This window comes from Artemia sp. Qi Xiang Cuo, chromosome 4, assembly GCF_049724085.1.
Source record: "Artemia sp. Qi Xiang Cuo chromosome 4, ASM4972408v1, whole genome shotgun sequence".
NCBI classification, from domain to species: Eukaryota; Metazoa; Arthropoda; class Branchiopoda; order Anostraca; family Artemiidae; genus Artemia; species Artemia sp. Qi Xiang Cuo.
Genome location: NC_142797.1, coordinates 32,356,145 through 32,376,291, shown reverse-complemented (window position 1 = coordinate 32,376,291; position 20,147 = coordinate 32,356,145). Strand labels below are relative to the sequence as shown.

Genomic DNA, 20,147 nt, shown 5'->3' with positions numbered 1-20,147 from the left:
CCGATATCACGGCAGATGACTTTGGGAAAAAATTAGCGTGGGAGGGGGCCTAGTTCCCCTCCATTTTTTTTTTGGGTTACTTAAAAAGGATATTAGAACTATAAATTTCTGTTCGACTGAGTCACCAGATAGGAGCTTTAAACTTCTGTAGTAGGGTTCTCTGATAATGTGATTTTCATTAAAATTCTATGAGTTTTAGAGGGTATTTCCCCCTTTTTCGAAAACAAGGCAAATTTTTCTCAGGCGCGTAACTTTTGAGCGGTATAGCTAAACTTGATGAAACTGATATATTTAAAATCATAAGGATTCGCTCTTTACGCTAAAGTTTTTAAACATCTCCTCCATAGGAGGAGATGTTTAACATACTTTTTTTTTAAACTTCGAAATTATTCAACTTTATTTTTTTTTTTTATTAATTTTTTTTTGTATGTATCTTAAAATGACAAAATATGCTTACGGTTCTAACAATTGTACTGCGCATAAATTCTTGATTTTCATTCTAACTTAACTTCTAGGAATAGGACTTCATTCAAATAAGTAAATTAGCTTTATTTAATGTATAATAGCGTACAAAAAAAAAGACTATTATTTTTCCTCGTTCTTCCCCCCCATGACCAGGTGCTAACGCCTCAATCTCGCTTTCACTTAGTTTCCTTCTTAGTATACGGTAGTAATTATGATTACGCCATCGCCATACTTCATAATAGCCATCATGCGTTATGTAATGATCATCATCCAATCTAGGCTCCCGATCTAAAAAAAATTGAACATTACCAATTCTACTTTAGGTACTTTTGGCTATCTTGGAAAGGGGTTAGGTTAGGAAAATGAAACTTTCAGGAATGGGTATACAGGCTAAACAGTTCATGATAAAAATGACCTTCAGTTGTTTTGATTTTAAAAGTTCTGCTTTTGTTTCAACCAATTGTGTTTAACAAAAAAAAAAAAAAAAAACAAAGGAATCATTTACTGATCTTTAGTTGTTGTGATTTTAAAAGTTCCGCTTTTATTTCAGCCAATCGTGTTTAAAAAAAAAAACAAAAAAAAATGGAATTATTTACTTATATTAAGTTGTTGTGATTTTAAAAGTTCTGCTTTTGTTTCAGCCAATCGTGTATCTCCCCCAAAAAAAATACTTTTCAGACAATCAAGTTCAGACTAACCACATTTTTTTTTTAACTGAAATGGAAAATTTTGATATCATTTTGGGAAAATAGAATTGATCAATAACTTATTTCATATTCATTGCGAAAATTAAGAATCGACCTTCAACTTTTCTTATTACGTGGCAATATTTGGAACAGAACTTAAAATTTTTTCATCTCTTTGAGAAAAATCTGAATTGAAGTGGAAAATTTTATATTATTTTAGTAAAATAGAATTGATCAATAACTTATTTCATTTTCATTGAGAAAATTCAGAATCGAAGAAAGCTGCTCCCCAAGTTTAGCGAAATAAAAGCGTCTATTTGCAGCATTCCCCTTCATCTTCCAAATTGTAAGAAGGAACTGAATGTATATCATCCCATTCTTAAGGTATTTTATACCTTATATCATGGAAATTAAGTCTCTCTCTTCTTATCAGATTCAAACGCTTTATACCCACAAGCATATGCGAGTCAAATTTCATCTTAAAGTGCCAACGTATCTGATAGAATAATTTAAGTCTTATGATCAATTTCATAAAACCTATAATTTTCACCTTTTTCTTCATTAAGTATCAATTACTTCAAGAAATTAATTCCACATTTTTGCAGATAGGAGCTTGAAACTTCCGAAGTAGGGTTATTGGTTTTTAGAGTTTCGGTTACAATTGAGCCGGGTCGCTCCTTACTTTCACTTCGTTAGCACGAACACAAAAATGTTATCACTCTTAACATTTAAATCTTGGCAAATCCAAAACACCAGTGCAGTGATTTTTGCAAGTGCGTTTAGGTGTTAAATTCCAATTAATAGGCACGTAATGTCAATAAAACCTCTAATTTTTCACCTTTTTCTTCATTAACTATTTTGACTAGTTTCTTTTATCATCTGTCTTGCGCAGCTTACAGCTGATAGAACATTACCAATTCTAATATAGGTACTTTTTGGCTATCTTGGAAAGCGATTAGGTTAGGAAAATTAAACTTTCAGGAATGAGTCTACAGGCTTAACAGGTCATGATAAAAAAATATAGTTTAATTTTTTAATGTTTAGCTACTTTTGGCTATCTTGGAAAGGGGTTAGGTTAGGAAAATGAAACTTTCAGAAATGGGTCTACAGGCTAAACAGTTCATGATAAAAAAAAAATTCGCGCCCAACTTATATTAATTTCTGCTCGTTTTGAGTCTGACTCGGTTAATTAGAAACCACTGTTTGAAATCCATGTCTCCGTTGAGAGGACCTGTTTGACTAGTTTCTTTTATTATCTATCTTGCGTGGCTTACACCTGATGTAACATTACCAATTCTACTGTAGGTACTGTTGGCTATCTTGGAAAGGGGTTAGGTTAGGAAAATGAAACTTATTTCTGCTCGTTTTGAGTCTGACTCGGTTAATTAGAAACCACTGTTTGCAATCCATTTCTCCGTTGAGAGGACCTGTTTGACTAGTTTCTTTTATCATCTATCTTGCGTGGCTTACACCTGATAGAACATTACCAATTCTACTTTAGGTACTTTTGGCTATCTTGGAAAGGGGTTAGGTTAGGAAAATGAAACTTTCAGGAATGGGTCTACAGGCTAAACAGGTCATGATAAAAAAAGATAGTTTCATTTTTTAAGGTTTAGCTACATTTGGATATCTTGGAAAGGGGTTAGGTTAGGAAAATGAAACTTTCAGGAATGGGTCTACAGGCTAAGCAGTTCATGATAAAAAAAAATTCACGCCCAACTTATATTAATTTATGCTCGTTTTGAGTCTGACTCGGTTAATTAGAAACCATTGTTTGCAATCCATTTCTCCGTTGAGAGGACCTGTTTGACTAGTTTCTCTTATCATCTATCTTGCGTGGCTTACAGCTGATAGAACATTACCAAATCTACTTTAGGTACTTTTGGCTATCTTTGGAAGGGGTTAGGTTAGAAAAATGAAACTTTCAGGAATGGGTCTACAGGCTAAGCTGTTCATGGTAAAAAAAGATAGTTTCATTTTTTAAGGTTAATTTAGCTACTTTTGGCTATCTTGGAAAGGGGTTAGGTTAGGAAAATGAAACTTTCAGGAACGGGTCTACAGGCTAAACAGTTCATTTACCTTAATACTAACATACTTTTACTCAACACGCACACAAAGTTCTCTTAGAAATAATATTTTTATTTCTATGTCTGAATCTATTTACTTACATGTCTGGGTTGATGTTTGGTTAGTTTAGCTAAGTTTGGTTAGGTTAGCTTAGTTAGGTTAGGTCAGCTAGTAAACATTTCTCCATGTTTAAGTTAGGTTAGGTTAGGTTAACTTATCATGAGCGTTCATGATAAGCTAACCTAGCCTAACTAAAGCATGATACCAAGTCGACATGGGTGGATTTTCCGGCGAGTATGGTTAGGTTAGGTTAGATCAAGTTTGGTTAGGTTAAGTTAGGTTAGATTCGCTTAGCCTACGTACGCGCGCGTACGTAGGCTAACCTAATCTAACCTAACTTAACCTAACCTAACTTGTTATTTAAAAATCTATTTTCTGTCCGTTTTTAAGTTTTGATGTTGCTCCTTACTTTCACTTGAAGAAACTTTTTTTATAATTTAATTTCTGATCGCGGGGGGCTGAGCACGGTTGAAGTTGTTTTCACGTAAAAATACGTGATGCATTTTTCTACTCGTAAACTAATTTTTTAAACTAAATAGTTACCCCGTCCTCCTCCCTCAGAAAGTTCAGAAAAAAACAAACAAAAAAAACACAATAGTCTTATCTGTAGTGAAGCATTTTTCTACTCGTAAACTAATTAGTTACCCTCTCCTCCCTCAGAAAGTTCAGAAAAAAAAAACACAGCCTCTATTTTCTGTCCGTTTTTAAGTTTTGATGTTGCTCCTTACTTTCAGTTGAAGAAACTTTTTTTTTATAATTTAATTTCTGATCGCGTTGGGGGTTGGGCACTGTTGAAGTTGTTTTAACGTAAAAATCTATTTTCTGTCCATTTTTAAGTTTTGATGTTGCTCCTTACTTTCAGTTGATGAAACTTTTTTATAATTTAATTTCGGATCGCGGGGGGCTGGGCACTGTTGAAGTTGTTTTCACGTAAAAATCTATTTTCTGTCCGTTTTTAAGTTTTGATGTTGCTCCTTACTTTCAGTTGATTTGGGGGCTTGGAGGACCGGTGGCGTTTCAGAATTCCTATCAAGTCGAACAAACAAAAACAATACAGATTCGATATACTATTTAACTTTAATAGTAAATATATCTTTCAAAAATTATGCTCATGTTAGGTTAATATATTTCACTTCCTTGACGAAAATAACATCTTGATTAATATCTTCGGTAAAAGTTATGACTCGCTCCATCTCGATAGGTACACTGTTGGTCTTCTTTTCTTCTTGAATTGCCGGGGTTCTTAACACAACAATCCTCTCCGACTCTAATGGGTCCAAGCGGTATTTTAAGCCACGTCGAATAGCAGGGATTTCAGCCAAGGTGACAATAAGCAGTTCTTTACTCTTAAATTAAGGAATATGAATAAATCAATGAATTCAAAGAATCCATATTTGCGAAAAGTGTATGTGAGGGGGTTCTCCCCCAAGGCAATACCTCGCTCTTTACGCAACAATTTTTTTTTTAGTGCTTTCAAAAGAGCTCTCTATTCTAATTAAAACGGCCGTTGTGATTCAGAGGGTAGTGAATAAAAATTTTTTTTAGACTTTTAACCTAAAGAGTGTGGTATTGACTAAGGGGATACCCCACCCCCTCCCCCAAATAAACTAAAAAAAAAATACTTAATATAAAAAAAAAAAGAAAAAAAACACGCGACACGGCTCAACAGTAATCCAAACATTTAAAATCGGAATTTTGATGTTAATAATTGTATCAAAAGAATGGGTTTATTATGCTGATTCTAAATATATAAATTTTATTAAGTTTAGTATTACTCATCAAAGGGTACGAGCCTGAGAAAAATTTACCCGATTTTTTTTTTTAAGAGGGGGGAAACGCCCCCTACAAGTGAATGAATTTTAATGAAAATCACACCGTCAGATTCAGCGTATCAGAAAACTCTATTACATAGGTTTCAAGCTCATATCTGCAAAAATCTGCAACTTTGTATTTTTTGCCAGAAGAAAAATACGCTAATATAGAAGTTAGTTACGTAAGTTAATTTGTAAAGAGATCCATTTATCAAAATAAAATTAAAATTTTTATGAAAAAAAAGCTTCATTAACTAAAAAACGATCAGAAATTAAATAAAAAAAAAAAAGTTTGTTAAAACTGAAAGTAAGGAGTGACATTAAAACTTAAAACGAACAGAAATTATTCCCTATATGAAAGGGGGTACCCCCCTCCTCATCACCTCGCTCTTTACGCTAAAGTTTGACCTTGTCTCACAACTTTATTGTTTTTTTAAACAATAAAAAACTTTAGCGTAAAGAGCGAATCCTTATGATTTCAAATATATCAGTTTCATCAAGTTTAGCTCTACCAGTCAATAGTTACGCGCCTGAGAAAAATTTGCCTTGTTTTCGAAAAAGAGGGAAACACCCTCTAAAACTCGTAGAACTTTAATGAAAATCACACCATCAGAGAACCCTACTATAGAAGTTAAAAGCTCCTATCTGGAGGCTCATTCGATTGGAAATTAAAAGTTCTAATGTCCTTTTTAAGTAACCCCCAAAAAAAATGGAGGGCAACTAGGCCCCCTCCCACGCTAATTTTTTCCCAAAGTCATCCGCCGTGGCATCGGAACTAGACAAATCCCGTTTATAGCAAGAGCCTGTGAAATTTAACCCCCCCCCCCAAAAAAAAAACTCTCACACTCCTTGTAACACGCAAGCATTTCATTCAAAGCAGAAAAATACATCATGTTAGGAAAAAGCTTGTTTCCGAATGATAAAAAACAGTTTTTAAAAACAATTAAAACTTGTAAACATACCTATGGAGGAGATGTTTAAAAACTTTAGCGTAAAGAGCGAATCCTTATGATTTTAAATATATCAGTTTCATCAAGTTTAGCTATACCGGTCAAAAGTTACGCGCCTGAGAAAAATTTGCCTTGTTTTCGAAAAAGGGGGAAACACCCTCCAAAACTCATAGAACTTTAATGAAAATCACACCATCAGAGAACCCTACTATAGAAGTTAAAAGCTCCTATCTGGAGGCTCATTCGAACGGAAATTAAAAGTTCTAATGTCCTTTTTAAGTAACCCAAAAAAAAAATGGAGGGCAACTAGGCCCCCTCCCACGCTAATTTTTTCCCAAAGTCATCTGCCGTGACATCGGAATTAGACAAAACCCGTTTATAGCAAGAGCCTGTGAAATTGAACCCCCCCCAAACTCTCACACTCTTTGTAACACGCAAGCTTCTCATTCAAAGCAGAAAAATACGTCATTTTAGGAAAAACCTTGATTCTGAATGATAAAAAACTGTTTTTCAAAACAATTAAAACTTGTAAACATACTTATGGAGGAGAGATCTTATTTACATAATAGAAAAAAGTGTGCCTTGCCGTTTCTATCGAATATATTCGTCATATTCTTAAGATTTTGTATTGTTGGAGGGGAGGGGGGCTAAGTCCCTCTGAAATTTGAATTTACTAGTAAAACGTTTTTCTTTATTTTTTTTTTTTGGGAAATAAAAGAATGAAAAGTGTACCCACATTTAAAACTGACAAATCTATTGTTTTCAAAAGTTAAAAATATATGGTGTACTACAAACAATGTCTTAAAACATAATGAAAATAGGGATGCAGTGTGCGGTCATTATATCAGGGTTTTTTTCTAATTGAGTACATTATAGATTGGCATGTTTTTAAAAAACCGACCAATCAAGTTATTATATTGGACTAACCACCGAGCTTTCTCTAATCGACTGACACACAAAAAATGAATGACATAATAGAAAACCCGTCTGCTACCCCATGTAGAGTTCATTGTAATAGGTATAGCTCCTGGTAACCCAATTACTTGAAAATACACACACATATTCATACCTCAGGCGTAGGTTTCCTTGTCCCCTTTCAATGCATTGGGGCTTTACTACTATATATATATATATATATATATATATATATATATATATATATATATATATATATATATATATATATATATATATATATATATATATATATACATATATATACTGAACCGGAATTTTCCTTAAATTTAAAACATAGTGAGCCCTGCAAAAAAACTTCCAATTGGGCCCCGCGCCTAGTCGATCCGACCCTGCATACGAGTCAAAAGTTATTTTGTTGTGAAGTATTCATGATTCCTCTCAAAATTTCCCGGAGACCTTATCATTCAGAACCAAAGTTAAAAACTTGTCGGAACAGGAAATTATATAGCTCATACAGTTTCTGAGTTGCTCAGGAAGCCCATTATGTTCAAAGATATACTATCTTAGCAAGCAGCTAACCCGACCTTCGATACCTTTGGGTCTCAAAATTAACAATCTGCTACTCTGATTATACAGCCCACGGAAAATAGGCGGGCAGCGAGACCAAAATTTAGCGAGAATCCTTTCCCTAGAAAAGTTAGAGGGTCCGAACAATTTTCCAAATCATTCGGGGTCCTAAATCGGATAGTTTTTTGGGTAATATAGTTTATTTTAGTCTAGGTTACAATCTAGGTCTACAAGCTGTCTACACTTTTCACCAGCTGTCATTTTGACACTTGGATATACATTTAATCGATGTGGACTTAATTTTTTCGAACTCAGCATAAAGATATACAACTTTGTTGAATAAAAATTTGAAGAATAAAACTACACAAAGAAGGTGGAAGAAAACAGTCAACGGGTCACTTTTTTTTACAACCGCAGTCACATTTATTGATAGTTCTTTCAAGCCTTTTGGCGACAATTTAGGTTTCTCTACATTTTCAATGCGCTAATATTATCTTAGGAAGAAGAAGAAGAAAATCCACTCGTCAAGTCATTCATCTTCATTTCCCTATCCCATGACGAATGGAAAAACTATACATTACTACGGAAAAACTGGAGAAACGGACAAGCGTCATGTTTCTCTATTTTCGCTCGAAAGGACAGTAGATGTTAGTTAAATACTACTTGCAAAGAAACTGTTGCCCCCTGTGGACTCCGTAAGATGGATCTACGGATTTTGACAGATGCCTTGGTGGTACAGCGTTAAAAATCCTAAAACTCATCGGAGTGCAATACATGATTGATTCCTCAAATCTTTTAAAATTGCCAACCTTCCTTCATGAGATCCGATGTGTTTTGTGTCAAAGACTGATCCTAGTAAAAGTAGTCTGTTCTCACAGATTACACATGCAAAACTTTCCTGGTAACATGCATTGGGGAGGCTTTACCAGGAGTAGGGTGGGAGTGAATAACCCTTTTTTCGACTTGTACAAGAAAGAGTAACCTTGCAGGAACAAGGGAAGAGTGGGACTTTTAGTCCATATCTCTTCCAAATTCCAAGATTGATCAATATTTTCTCGCATATCCCTTGTAATTCACCTTTTTTAAAAGTTATAATCCCCATAAATATTGCGAGTGCATTTGATTGTGCCAAAAATGATTAAATAGAAACGAAAAAAAAAAATAGAACCTTAGACGAATATAGCTAAAACTTTAAGGGGAGAGAGTGAAAGATTTATACGAAGAAAATTGCCCAGATAAAGTTTCTTAATGGCAGAAATAGATCTTGACAGGGCTACTTGAAAGGAGCGCTTCTCAATTTTAAAATGTAAGGATCTGGAAAAGAAAAGAATTGTAGTGGACTGGTTAAGCAAAGCTAGAGGCCACTGGAAGGAACTCTTGTCACTGGAAGGCAGTCACAACTGAGATTAGAGATAGATAAATAGGAATTAATAGTCTCTGTATGGAATGCCCATTTCTTGGCTACTGATATCAATCAGGTAGCCCTTTGGTCAGAAAAGGTCTTTAGCCTGTTGCCAATTCATGTCTTAGTTGAAAATCGAAAGCACGATAAGACTATCTTACTGCTCCTAAACCAGGGGTAGAGAAACTTATAGAAAGCGCCTATGACTTAGTATGCCTATCTAGATAGGGGGGGGGGGAAAGAATATAGATAACTTATATGAGTGGAAACTGGCACTTTGTCGGAAAAAAAATCAACGCCATCTAGCGTTTGGCGACAATTGGATTTTCTCTAACTTTGTAATCGTTTTTCTGTCAAGAACTGAGACCAGACACTCACAGCTACCCTTATTTTACCAATTACAGTAAGTAAATTAATTAATTTTTCTTATTATTACACTAAATAAAATGCCATGGGTCACCAAATACTAGATGGCATTGAGAGTTATTTTGTCGACACTATTGCTAGTTCTGACTCTTATAAGTTACCCATACTCCTTGGGAGGTGCAGTAGATCCTTGGGTATGATTTAATATCTCATTACCAGAAGGTCTTAAGGGGAACGGGGCGCAATCAAGGTAATAACAGGGTTTTGCTTGCGTAGTAATTTAACTCAGAGTAAAAGAAAGAGAGAGAAAGATGAAGAGAGAGAGAGAGAGAGAGAGAGAGAGAGAGAGAGAGAGAGAGAGAGAGAGAGAGGGGTATACAAAAGAAGATTGGCAAATTCATCCTAACAATCTTTAAAAAATATGGCACTTGTATGATAAACCCCCTGCCGCTCAAGTTATTAATTCATTGACGCATTATAGAATCTTTTTTTCGTCATATTCTTTCAGCTTAGCGTCAGACAAGACAGCGACAAGTGACGGAATAGATGGAAAATATATAATTTGGGCTATATATTTGCACATGAGGGGGTGGGGGCAAAGTATTTGGATAGTGTGAAGTTAGAAAACAAGTCTTACTACATAATATGCAAAACAATTTTACCTCACACATTAGGCATGCAGACCCGCTATACTTTACCCCCCCCCCCCCACCCCTAATGTGCAAATATATAGCCCAGATTTGTTTTCTAAAGTATTATATTTTTATCTTACTATGGTATATTTCCTTAGGATTGAGCGTCAGAGAAACATATCAGAAGAATGTTAGGTAGGGGGTATATCTGACAAGTACCAAGAATATATAGAAGCATGCCAATTCGAAGTATTTACTGTTTAAGAAATAAAAATATTCCTTAATATTTCCTTTTTTCAGTTAATCATTTTCTTTTGATTGCAGGAGAGGTCTAGATGTATCTTTCTACTTCTAAATAAATGCCGGAACATTCCATTTTCGAAAGGAAAACGTATAGGCAATAATCTTTTGGAATCTTTGGAATTTATAAAATGAAAACTAAAGGCATTTCTAAGTTCTCTTGATATAAGAAGGAATCATTTTAAATATTGCTTTCTAATAGACAAGAAGGAATTAACTTTAAGCGGAACTCGATTTTTATTGCTTTTAATACCTGCATATGTATTCAATTGAGAACTGATTGTAATTCATTTATAAATTGGAAAAATAAATTGTAAAAAAATATAATATAGTTTTTGATTGGTAAATGGAATGCCCTCTTCTACATTAGTGGCTGTCTTCCGGTGCAAGTTAGAACCAAAGAGCATGGGTAACTTATAAGAGTGGGAACTAGCGCTATTGTTGACAAAAAAAAAAATCTCAAGGCCATCTAGCGTTTGGCGACACTTGGCATTTTCTCCAGTGTACTAATAAGAATAGTTAATATAGTTAGTGTAACTGGTAAAATCGGGCGGGTAATAAGTGTCAGATCTCAGTTCCTGAACGAAAACGATTACAAAGCTGGAAAAAATACTAAGTGTCGCCAAATGCTAGATGGCGTGCATTTTTTTTTCTGACACTAGTGCCAGTTGCCACTCCTATAAGTTACCTATATTCTTTGGTTAGAACCTTGCCACGCCTTCGGAAACCTACAGCTTTGTAAACTGTTTGTCGCAATGCACATATCTGACTCCCCCTGTGCCAACACCCTGTGCAATGCACCCCCTGTGCCAACCTATTTGGACTAGAATAAATAGAATCAACCAGTCAGATGGTTCTTGTTAAGAACTTAGCAGTGCTGCCAATAAATAGTAGCGATGACTCCAAAATTAATAAAAAACAAGATTCGCTCTAAATGGTGTAATAAATAAACAAAAATAAAGTTTCCTTCGGAAGTAAAGAGCGATGTTAAAACTTAAAACACATAACAATTATTGCTTCGCAGATTATGTAAGATACATAAGATCTACAAAACTAGCTGAAAGTAAACGAGTTGTGATATTTTTCCTATATCCGTAGAATCTTGAAAACTAGCTCATTGATGAAAACACAAAACCAACCCCCCAAAAAAGAAGATAATCTGTTATAAGCAGAAAATTCTCTGAGTGGCGTAGAGAAAATAAAAGACTAATTTATATGGGTCTTAGTAGTCTTTAATTGGTCATGGTATCGATCACTTTTAATTACTATATTAACGTCAACCAAGCACAGTTTTCAAAAAGCATAATTTCTTAGAATCATACAGACATACATCGCGAGTCAGTTTGTTTAAGGTGAAAGTCGCTAAATTCATTGCAATGTTACTTTTCCTATGCTACAAAAAGAGATCTTGCTCTCTGACCCGACACACCAGCACAATGAAATTTTGCACAAGTGATCTTTGAAAAAGGATCTAAAACTTGGCCGGTTTTTTTTCTGATAAAATTCCCAGGTAATAGAAAAAAAAAATCTAATGTGAAACCTGGTAGCTTTTTTTAAAAAAAATCTGGAGCCTCAGAAAAGGAAAATTTGAAGCAATCGAAAGTGCTATAAATTCAAAAAAAAGTTTAAAATTAATTGGCCGGATTGAAAATTCTAGATTCTTTTAATTTATTCCTCCACGATTGTTTTTGAGTTTTTATATTTTGGACTCTTGCACGGCATGGATAAAAGTGAAAAAATCAAAATTAACTTCAAATTGTAGCTCTTTTTATATTTAGTTTATTCCACACTTTTCAGCTTTCTAATCCGATTCGTTAATTTTATATATAATTATAAATAAAATTAAATTTTTACTCTGTTTCTCCTGTCCTACATAACCCCACTTTACACCCCTTGGCTGGAAACATACCCGAGGCTAGGACGGGTCATACTCATACTTGCGTTTAATTGTCTACTTGTCTTTAATTGGATTAGAGTTTGCTGAGAGAACCACACATAGTCTAGGGTTCGTGCAAATTTGGAAAAAAAGTGTGAAAGTTGGTCAACAGGGGCAGTTTGATGTGCTCTTTCGAATGAAACTGAGACACAAGTGATCCGAACACTTTAAGAGGGGGGAACAGGGGGTAAAAGTCACCCAAAATAGGGAAAAGCAAAAAAAATTCTTTTTCCCTATTTTAGCTTGATATTCACTGTGTATACTCGATATTATACAGAAATTGAAGCAAAGTGATGGAAAATGTGCTTGAAGTGTCCCACCATCAAAGGGAGGGGTGGGTGGGGATGGTGAAATTCACCTAACAGGAAGGAAACAGGAAATATTTGTTTTTGTCAATTTAAAATTTGTATTCGCTTTGTTTATTCAATCGTAGATAGTCACTGCTTTAATGGCTTGGCGACAGTGCAGAGGATACCCTGGGAGGGGAAACAGGGGTAAATATTTCCCCCGGGGGACATGCTACTGAATGGAAATGTATGATATGCTGTCTCTAAGTTTGTTCTCGCCATTTCAGGAGGCATTCTCAAGATCGAGTGGTACAGTATTACATCCTAAATCCTGGATAAGGGAAAGAGGGGAAACTGGGGGGGGGGGGCAGGGAAAAATTCCAAACTGAGTTTTTTTTTTTTTTTAGTTTTGGCTGCGGTGGTTATGATGACTACTGGCAGTAGGTGGCAAACACTGGACAACGCCTCGCTCTTTACGCTAGAGTTTGACTCTGTCTCACAACTTTATTTTTTAAAACAATAAAAAAATTTATCCTAAAGAGCGAGGCGTTGAGGAGGGACAGCTCCTTTCACATACGGAATAATTTCTGTTCGTTGTAATGCCGCTCCTTACTTTCAGCTAAAAAAAACTTTTTTTTATTATTTAATTTATAGACTAAAGCAAAGCGTCCCGTATGGCTCTACTACTACTACTAACGACTCACCGCAGCACCAAGCTGCCTGAGGCTAACACAGCTACGCACGCTCCTCCTCCACCCCAATCTATTCAAAGCCTCCCTTTTTACACCAACCCACGAAGTTCCCAATTCCTTTCAATCTTTCTTTATTACGTCCTCCCCCCCAGACGGGGACGACCTGCTTTCCGTTTAGCCCTAGATGGTTGGCCGAAAAGAACATTCTTTGGCAATCTATCATACTTCATCCGCACAACATGCCCTAGCTATCTCAACCTTTCTTTCATTATAGTCCTAGAGAGCGGTATTGAACCACATTTTTCGCATAGCCTATTGTTTGAAATACGGTCTGTCAGCCAGGTACCCAAAACAATCCTTAAGCGATTCCTCTGGAAAACATCTAGCAAATCTTCATCGACTTTTTGGGGCGCCCATGCTTTAGAGCCATATTTGACCGCTGTCATCACTGTAGTTTCTAATATTCTAATCTTGGCTAGCAGACTTATCTTCCTATTCTTCCAGACCTTTTTTAACTGTGAAAAAACACCTTGAGCCTTGGCTATTCTATATTTAACATCTTCACTGCTCCCACCATCTTTACTAATAATACTACTAAGGTAAGTAAAGCTGTCCATTAGATCCATCTTTTCATTGCCCAATGTCACCTTTACATCTTCACTTATTCCTAGCCTTAGTGACTTAGTCTTCCTAACATTAATTTTCAAACCAATACTTGCACCCTGAACTCGCAAAACCTCTAAAACTTCATTCATTTTGCTCACACTTTCATCTAGGATGCTTAAATCATCAGCATAATCCAAGTCCAGGAGACTTTTTCCTCCCCATTTGATTCCGTGGTCTCCCATTGCCTTTCCTGTGCTCCTTAAAACAAAGTCCATCAAAATAATCCATATAAAGGGGGTTAGAACACAACCCTGCTTAACTCCTGATTTAATACAAAACCAGCTGCTAACCTCATTTCCTACCTTAACCGCAGCAGTGTTATTCTCGGACATAGCACTAATCACTTTAATGTATTTGTCTGGTATAAATAAAAGAAACAACTTTTTTAAACTGAAAGTAAGGAGCGACATTAAAACTTAAAACGAACAGAAATTATTCCGTATATGAAAGGGGCTGTCCCCTCCTCAACGCCTCGCTCTTTACGCTAAAGTTTTTTATTGTTTTAAAAAATAAAGCTGTGAGACAGAGTCAAACTTTAGCGCAAAGAGCGAGTCGTTGAGGAGGGGACAGCCCCTTTCATATAAGGAATAATTTCTGTTCGTTTTAAGTTTTAATGTCACTCCTTACTTTCAGTTTCAAAAACTTGTTTTTTTTATTTAATTTCTTATAGTTTTTTAGTTAATGCAGCTTTTATTTGTATAAAAATTTTAGTTTTCTTTTACTAAATGGATGTCTTTACAAATTAACTTACGTAACTAACTTCTATATTCGTATATTTTTCTTCTGGCAAAAAATACAAAGTTGCAGATTTTTGCAGATATGAGCTTGACACCTATGTAATAGGGTTTTCTGATACACTGAATCTGACGGTGTGATTTTCATTAAAATTCTTTCACTTGTAGGGGATGTTTCCCCCTCTTTAAAAAATCGAGTAAATTTTCTCAGGCTCGTAGCCTTTGATGAGTAATACTAAACTTAATAAAATTTATATATTTAGGATCAGCATTATAAACACATTCTTTTGATACATTTATTGACATCAAAATTTCGTTTTTAAAAGTTTCGATTATTATTGAGCCGTATCGCTTGTTTTTTTATTGTTTTTTTTATTACGTATATGTTATTAATTATATGAAGGGGTTCTACCCTTAGTCAAAACAAAGCAATTTAAAGTAAAATTTAAAAAAATTTTTTATTCAGAAACACAAGAATAAAAAATGCCTGTTAATTATAATAGATAGATATTTTGAAAGCACTAAAAAAAAAACTGTAGCGTAAAGAGCGAGGTATTGACTTGGGGGAGAACCCCCTCACATACGTTATAATTTCTGTTCGTTTTAAGTTCTAATATTCCTTCTTACATTTCAGTTGAAAAAACTTGTTTTTTTTTATTTAATTTCTGATCGTTTTTTAAATAATGCTTGGAAATCCGGCGCCCCCTTCATAGAACTGTCCCTTACCCCAAAGAAACATCCTCCACGGCCCTATTCTCCCGCGTCACTCACGCCTCGCGCCCCCCCCTCCAGAAAAAATCCTTCCTGAAAATGGTTGTATACTGCCCAATAACCAAGAAATACTGCTGGCAAGTCCGGCGCCCCCTTCCGGGAAATGTCCCTTCCCCCCTTAACACGTCCTTCACGAACAGATCCGCCCACAGACCCACTGACCCACCCGGTCCGCCCAATACCAGAAAAAAAACCTCCTGAAAACTTCTGCATACTTCCCAATAACCAATACTATATGCTAACATTGGGTAAAGTTCATAACTTTTAGCCCTCCCTCAGGGTGCTTCGGGGGATTAAGTCATCCTAAAAGACATATTTATCATATTTTTGACCATGCTGAACAAAATGGCTATCTTAAAATTTTGGTCGGGTGACTTTGGGAAAAAATTGAGCGTGGGAGGGGGCCTAGTGGCTCTCCATTTTTTTGGTCACTTAAAGATAGCACAATAGATTTTTATTTACATTTCAATGGATCCTCTTACGGTATTTTAGGACCACTGGGTCGATATAATCCACACTGGAAAAAAAAAACAAAAAAACAAACAAACAAACAAATAAACACGCATTCGGGATCTTTCTCACGGCCAAAAATTGAAAATTCCATATTTTTGTAGATATGAGATTGAAACCTCTAAAGTAGGGTTCTCTGATACGCTGAATATGATGGTGTGATTTTCATTAGGGTTCTATAACTTTTAGGGGGTCTTTCCGCCTGTTTTTGAAAATCAGCCAAATTTTCTAAGGCGCGTAACTTTTGATGGGTAGCACTAAACTTGATGAAAGTTATATATTTGAAATCAGCATTGAAATCTGATTCTTTTGATATATCTATTGGTATCAATAACCCGTTTTCTAGAGTTTCGGTTACCATTGAGCCGGGTCGCTCCTTACTTACAGTTCGTTACCACGAACTGTTTGATACCATACAAGGATAAAACCTTTACTAAAGCTCTTCTATCAACAGAATCAAACGCTTGCTCATAATATATAAAACTGAGGACCAAAGGTGTTTGAAAACTCAGGCACTTCTCAATTATTAGCCTAAGAGTGAAAATTTGATCGACACATCCTCTACCTTTTCTAAAACCGCACTGCTCTTCTCTTAAAACTTTGTCTATGGCATCTCTCAGTCTAAAAAGTATCATATTAATAATTAATTTACTAAAAACAGCTACCAGACTAATCCCTCGATAATCACCACACTCACTCTTCTCGCCTGTCTTATAGAGTGGCCTAATTGAGCTTCTTCTAAAATAGTTAGATACATCCCTTTTTTCAAAAACCATATTCATAATCTTTCGAAAATTATTTCTCACCTCAGAGAAATCATATATAAAAAACTCATATACGACCCTATCAGCACCTGGAGCCTTATTATTCTTTAATCTTTTTAGTACTGTTGCTAATTCCTCCTCACAAAACAAATCTTCCTTCACATCCAAGGTATCACAAACTTTTTCATTTTCCTCAATAATTTTTTCCTGCAACTCTATCTCGGTTAAGCAAATTCTCAAAATGATCGGCCCATCTCTCTTTAGTTTTTTCCTTATAACTAATTGCGACCCAATTCCTATCTTTAACTGGGCCAAGTCCGGGTTGACTACTCCCCTTCAATTTGATAACGTACCAGTACAATATTTTACTATTATGTCGTCTAGCTGCATCTTCCAGATCCTCAGCAATTTTATCCGTGGCCTCCACTTCACACCTCCTTACTTCATATTTTAATGCTTTCTTCACTTTCTTTACAATTCTTTTGTTTTCATATGATCTATCACTCAGATAATTCTTGTACAAGCCCTTTCTCTTTTTTATTAAACTTAAAACTTTTTCACTAATATTCTTAGCTGCAGCTCTAGCTTTCTTCCCTAATACACCTTCAGCAACTTCACAAATTATTTTTCTAAAATTATTCCAACCATCTTCGACATTATCAAATTTTAAACTCTCAAGTTTAGTATTCAACTGTTCTTGGAAAGTTTCTCTCAAATTCTCATCCTGGACTTTCCCAACATCCTAACTTCCCGGGAAGTAGTTACCCTTCCGATATTTAAATTGACCCTTGACACTACTAGATGGTGATATTTACTTTTAACGTCAATAACAGCACTCCTATACACCCTAGTATCTTGTATTGATCCTGCCAGTCTTCGGTTTACTGTGAAATAATCAATAAGGTTTGCTGCCTTACCATCACGTGAATACCATGTTAACTTATGGGCCATTTTATGACCAAACACCGAATTGGTTATACTTAGATTGTTATACCTACAAAATTGCATAAGTCTGTATCCATTACTGTTTTCTTTTCCTTCACCAAATTTATCCAGGCTAGGATACCATCTATCCCTATTTCTACCAATCTGGGCTTTAAAATCTCCCAGTAATAACATCATATTTTTACCTGGGACCCTGTCTATTTGCTCCTGTAACCCTCACTAGTATCTCCGTCAGTCGGTTCTACAGGGGCATATACTACTATAACTGATACCCTGAAATTTTTAGTCATAAAATGAGCAATTAGTATTCTATTATTAATACCTTCCCAGCCTAAACAAGACTTAGCAGCTTCCTTATTCATCATGAGCCCTACTCCCTGTCTATGTACCCCATCCTTCCTGCCTGAGTAAAGGAATTCTACATCACCTAATTTCATGCTTCCTACCCCTGGGATATGAGTTTCTGAAATTCCTAATAAATCCAGTTTGAATCGTCTGAATTCGTCAGTCAAAATGTCGATAAGATAGTCATTTTTTAATGTCGTAACATTCCAAGTTCCAATTTTTATGTTCTTTAAATCATTGAAATTATTTTCGCCTCAAGGAAAGCCATGATCCCGGATACCATTGCAGTACGGGGATCACATATCTTTCCAAGTCTACACCGAAGTGCTTAAGCCAGCTTAGAACCGGACAGCAAGAAGTCCCTGGGACCTCCATGAATGGAAGCTTTGTGTAATCCTGGGCCCATCTTGGTCATAACATGGTTTTCAGCACTTGGCGATGCTCTTCTATCAACAAGAGTCGAAATCCTGCACAGACAGTCTCAAGCCTATTACCTCCGACTCATCCTATATTCATGCCTACAAATATTATGCTACTACGGGGATGCGACCCATAACGGGGTTGTCCTCCTATAGAGGATCCCACCGCGATGGTGTTCTGCATCACCATGCAATTTAACCCATTACTGGGAGAAGGTTTGCAACTCATGGGACTTGTGGACAAACCAGTTGGCCCTTTTGAGTGTACATTTGAGGGGCCTTCTTCCTCCTCTGCCTGTATTTATGACCCTGGGTGAGGATGCCCCAGTTTCTATTATGGACCCCCAGGGAAAAGGTCCCCCCTTGGTCCGTGCCTTCTATGGAGGTACCCTACATATCTGTAGAGCGTTCGCCTATCGCCACCTGGGGACAAGCCGAGTGGCTTGAGGGAGGCCAGGAACATAAAAATGAAATTAATTAAAAATATTATGTTTCCTTTAAACATGGAAAATGGTATAGTCTTCTGTATGACTTTTTAAACATCAAATTATTATAAGGAAGTATGAACAAAGTTATACAGAGGCTATTGTGTTTTTCTGAACTTTTTAGGGCGGGGGTAAGTATTTAGTTTAAATAATTCTAGGAGGAATTGATTTTTGTGGGTGGTACGGAAAAATGGTATGTGTTAAATATTCGGGTAAACATTCGACTATAAATAAGGCTATTGTGCCTTTCTTAACGTTCTGTGAGAGGCGGGGGTAAGTATTTAGTTTAAATAATTCTAGGAGGAATTGAGTTTTGTGGCTGGTGTGGCAAAATGGTACGTGTTGAATATTCGGGTAAACATATGACTAAGAAACGCTTCACTATAAATAAGGCTATTATGTTTTTCTGAATTTTCGAGGGCGGGGGTAACTATTTAATTTAAATAATTCTAGGAGGAATTGAGTTTTATGGATGGTATGGAAAAATGGTACATGTTAAATATCCGGGTAAACATACGACTATAAATAAGGCTATTGTGTCTTTCTGAACTTTCTGTGAGAGGCGGGGGTTAGTATTTAGTTTAAATAATTCTAGGAGGAATTGAGTTTTATGGATGGTATGGAAAAATGGTACTTGTTAAATATTCGGGTAAACATACGACTAAGAAACGCTTCACTATAAATAAGGCTATTGTGTTTTTCTGAAATTTCTAGGGCTGGTGTTACTATTCTTATTAATAATTCTAGGATGAATTGAGTCTTATGGATGATATAGAAAAATTGTACTTGTTAAATATTTGGGTAAACATACGACTAAGAAATTACTCAAAATCAATGAGTCTTACGTTTAATTCCGACCTTTATAGGGCGGTGGTAATTTTTCAGTTAAAATAATTCTAGGAGGAATTGATTTTTGTGGGTGGTACGGAAAAATGGTACGTGTTAAATATTCGGTTAAACATTCGACTATAAATAAGGCTATTGCTTCCTTCTGAACTTTCTCTGAGAGGCGTGGGTAAGTATTTAGTTTAAATAATTCTAGGAGGAATTGAGTTTTGTGGCTGGTGTGGAAAAATGGTACGTGTTGAATATTTGGGTACCACCCACAAAAATCAATTCCTTCTAGAATTATTTAAACTAAATACTTACCCCCGCCCTAGAAAGTTCAGAAAAGCACAATAGCCTTATTTATAGTGAAGCGTTTCTTAGTCGTATGTTTACCCAAATATTTAACACGTACCATTTTTCCACACCAGCCACAAAACTCATTTCCTCCTAGAATTATTTAAACTAAATACTTACCCCCGCCTCTCACAGAAAGTTCGGAAAGACACAATAGCCTTATTTATAGTCGAATGTTTACCCGAAT

At 35.7% G+C, this 20,147-nt stretch overlaps 1 protein-coding gene across 1 annotated transcript in view; it reads right to left on the bottom strand.

Annotated features, from left to right (window-relative positions):
* Positions 1 to 4,387: 4,387 nt before the first annotated feature.
* Positions 4,388 to 20,147, bottom strand: part of LOC148953019 (uncharacterized) — a gene marked incomplete at its 5' end in the record, with an annotated part of 177,762 nt that continues 162,002 nt past the window's right edge. Inside the window, 2 exon segments of the mRNA XM_089087846.1 lie at positions 4,388 to 4,624; positions 7,537 to 7,645. Of these exon segments, the coding sequence (XP_088943972.1) occupies positions 4,388 to 4,624; positions 7,537 to 7,645 (346 nt within the window).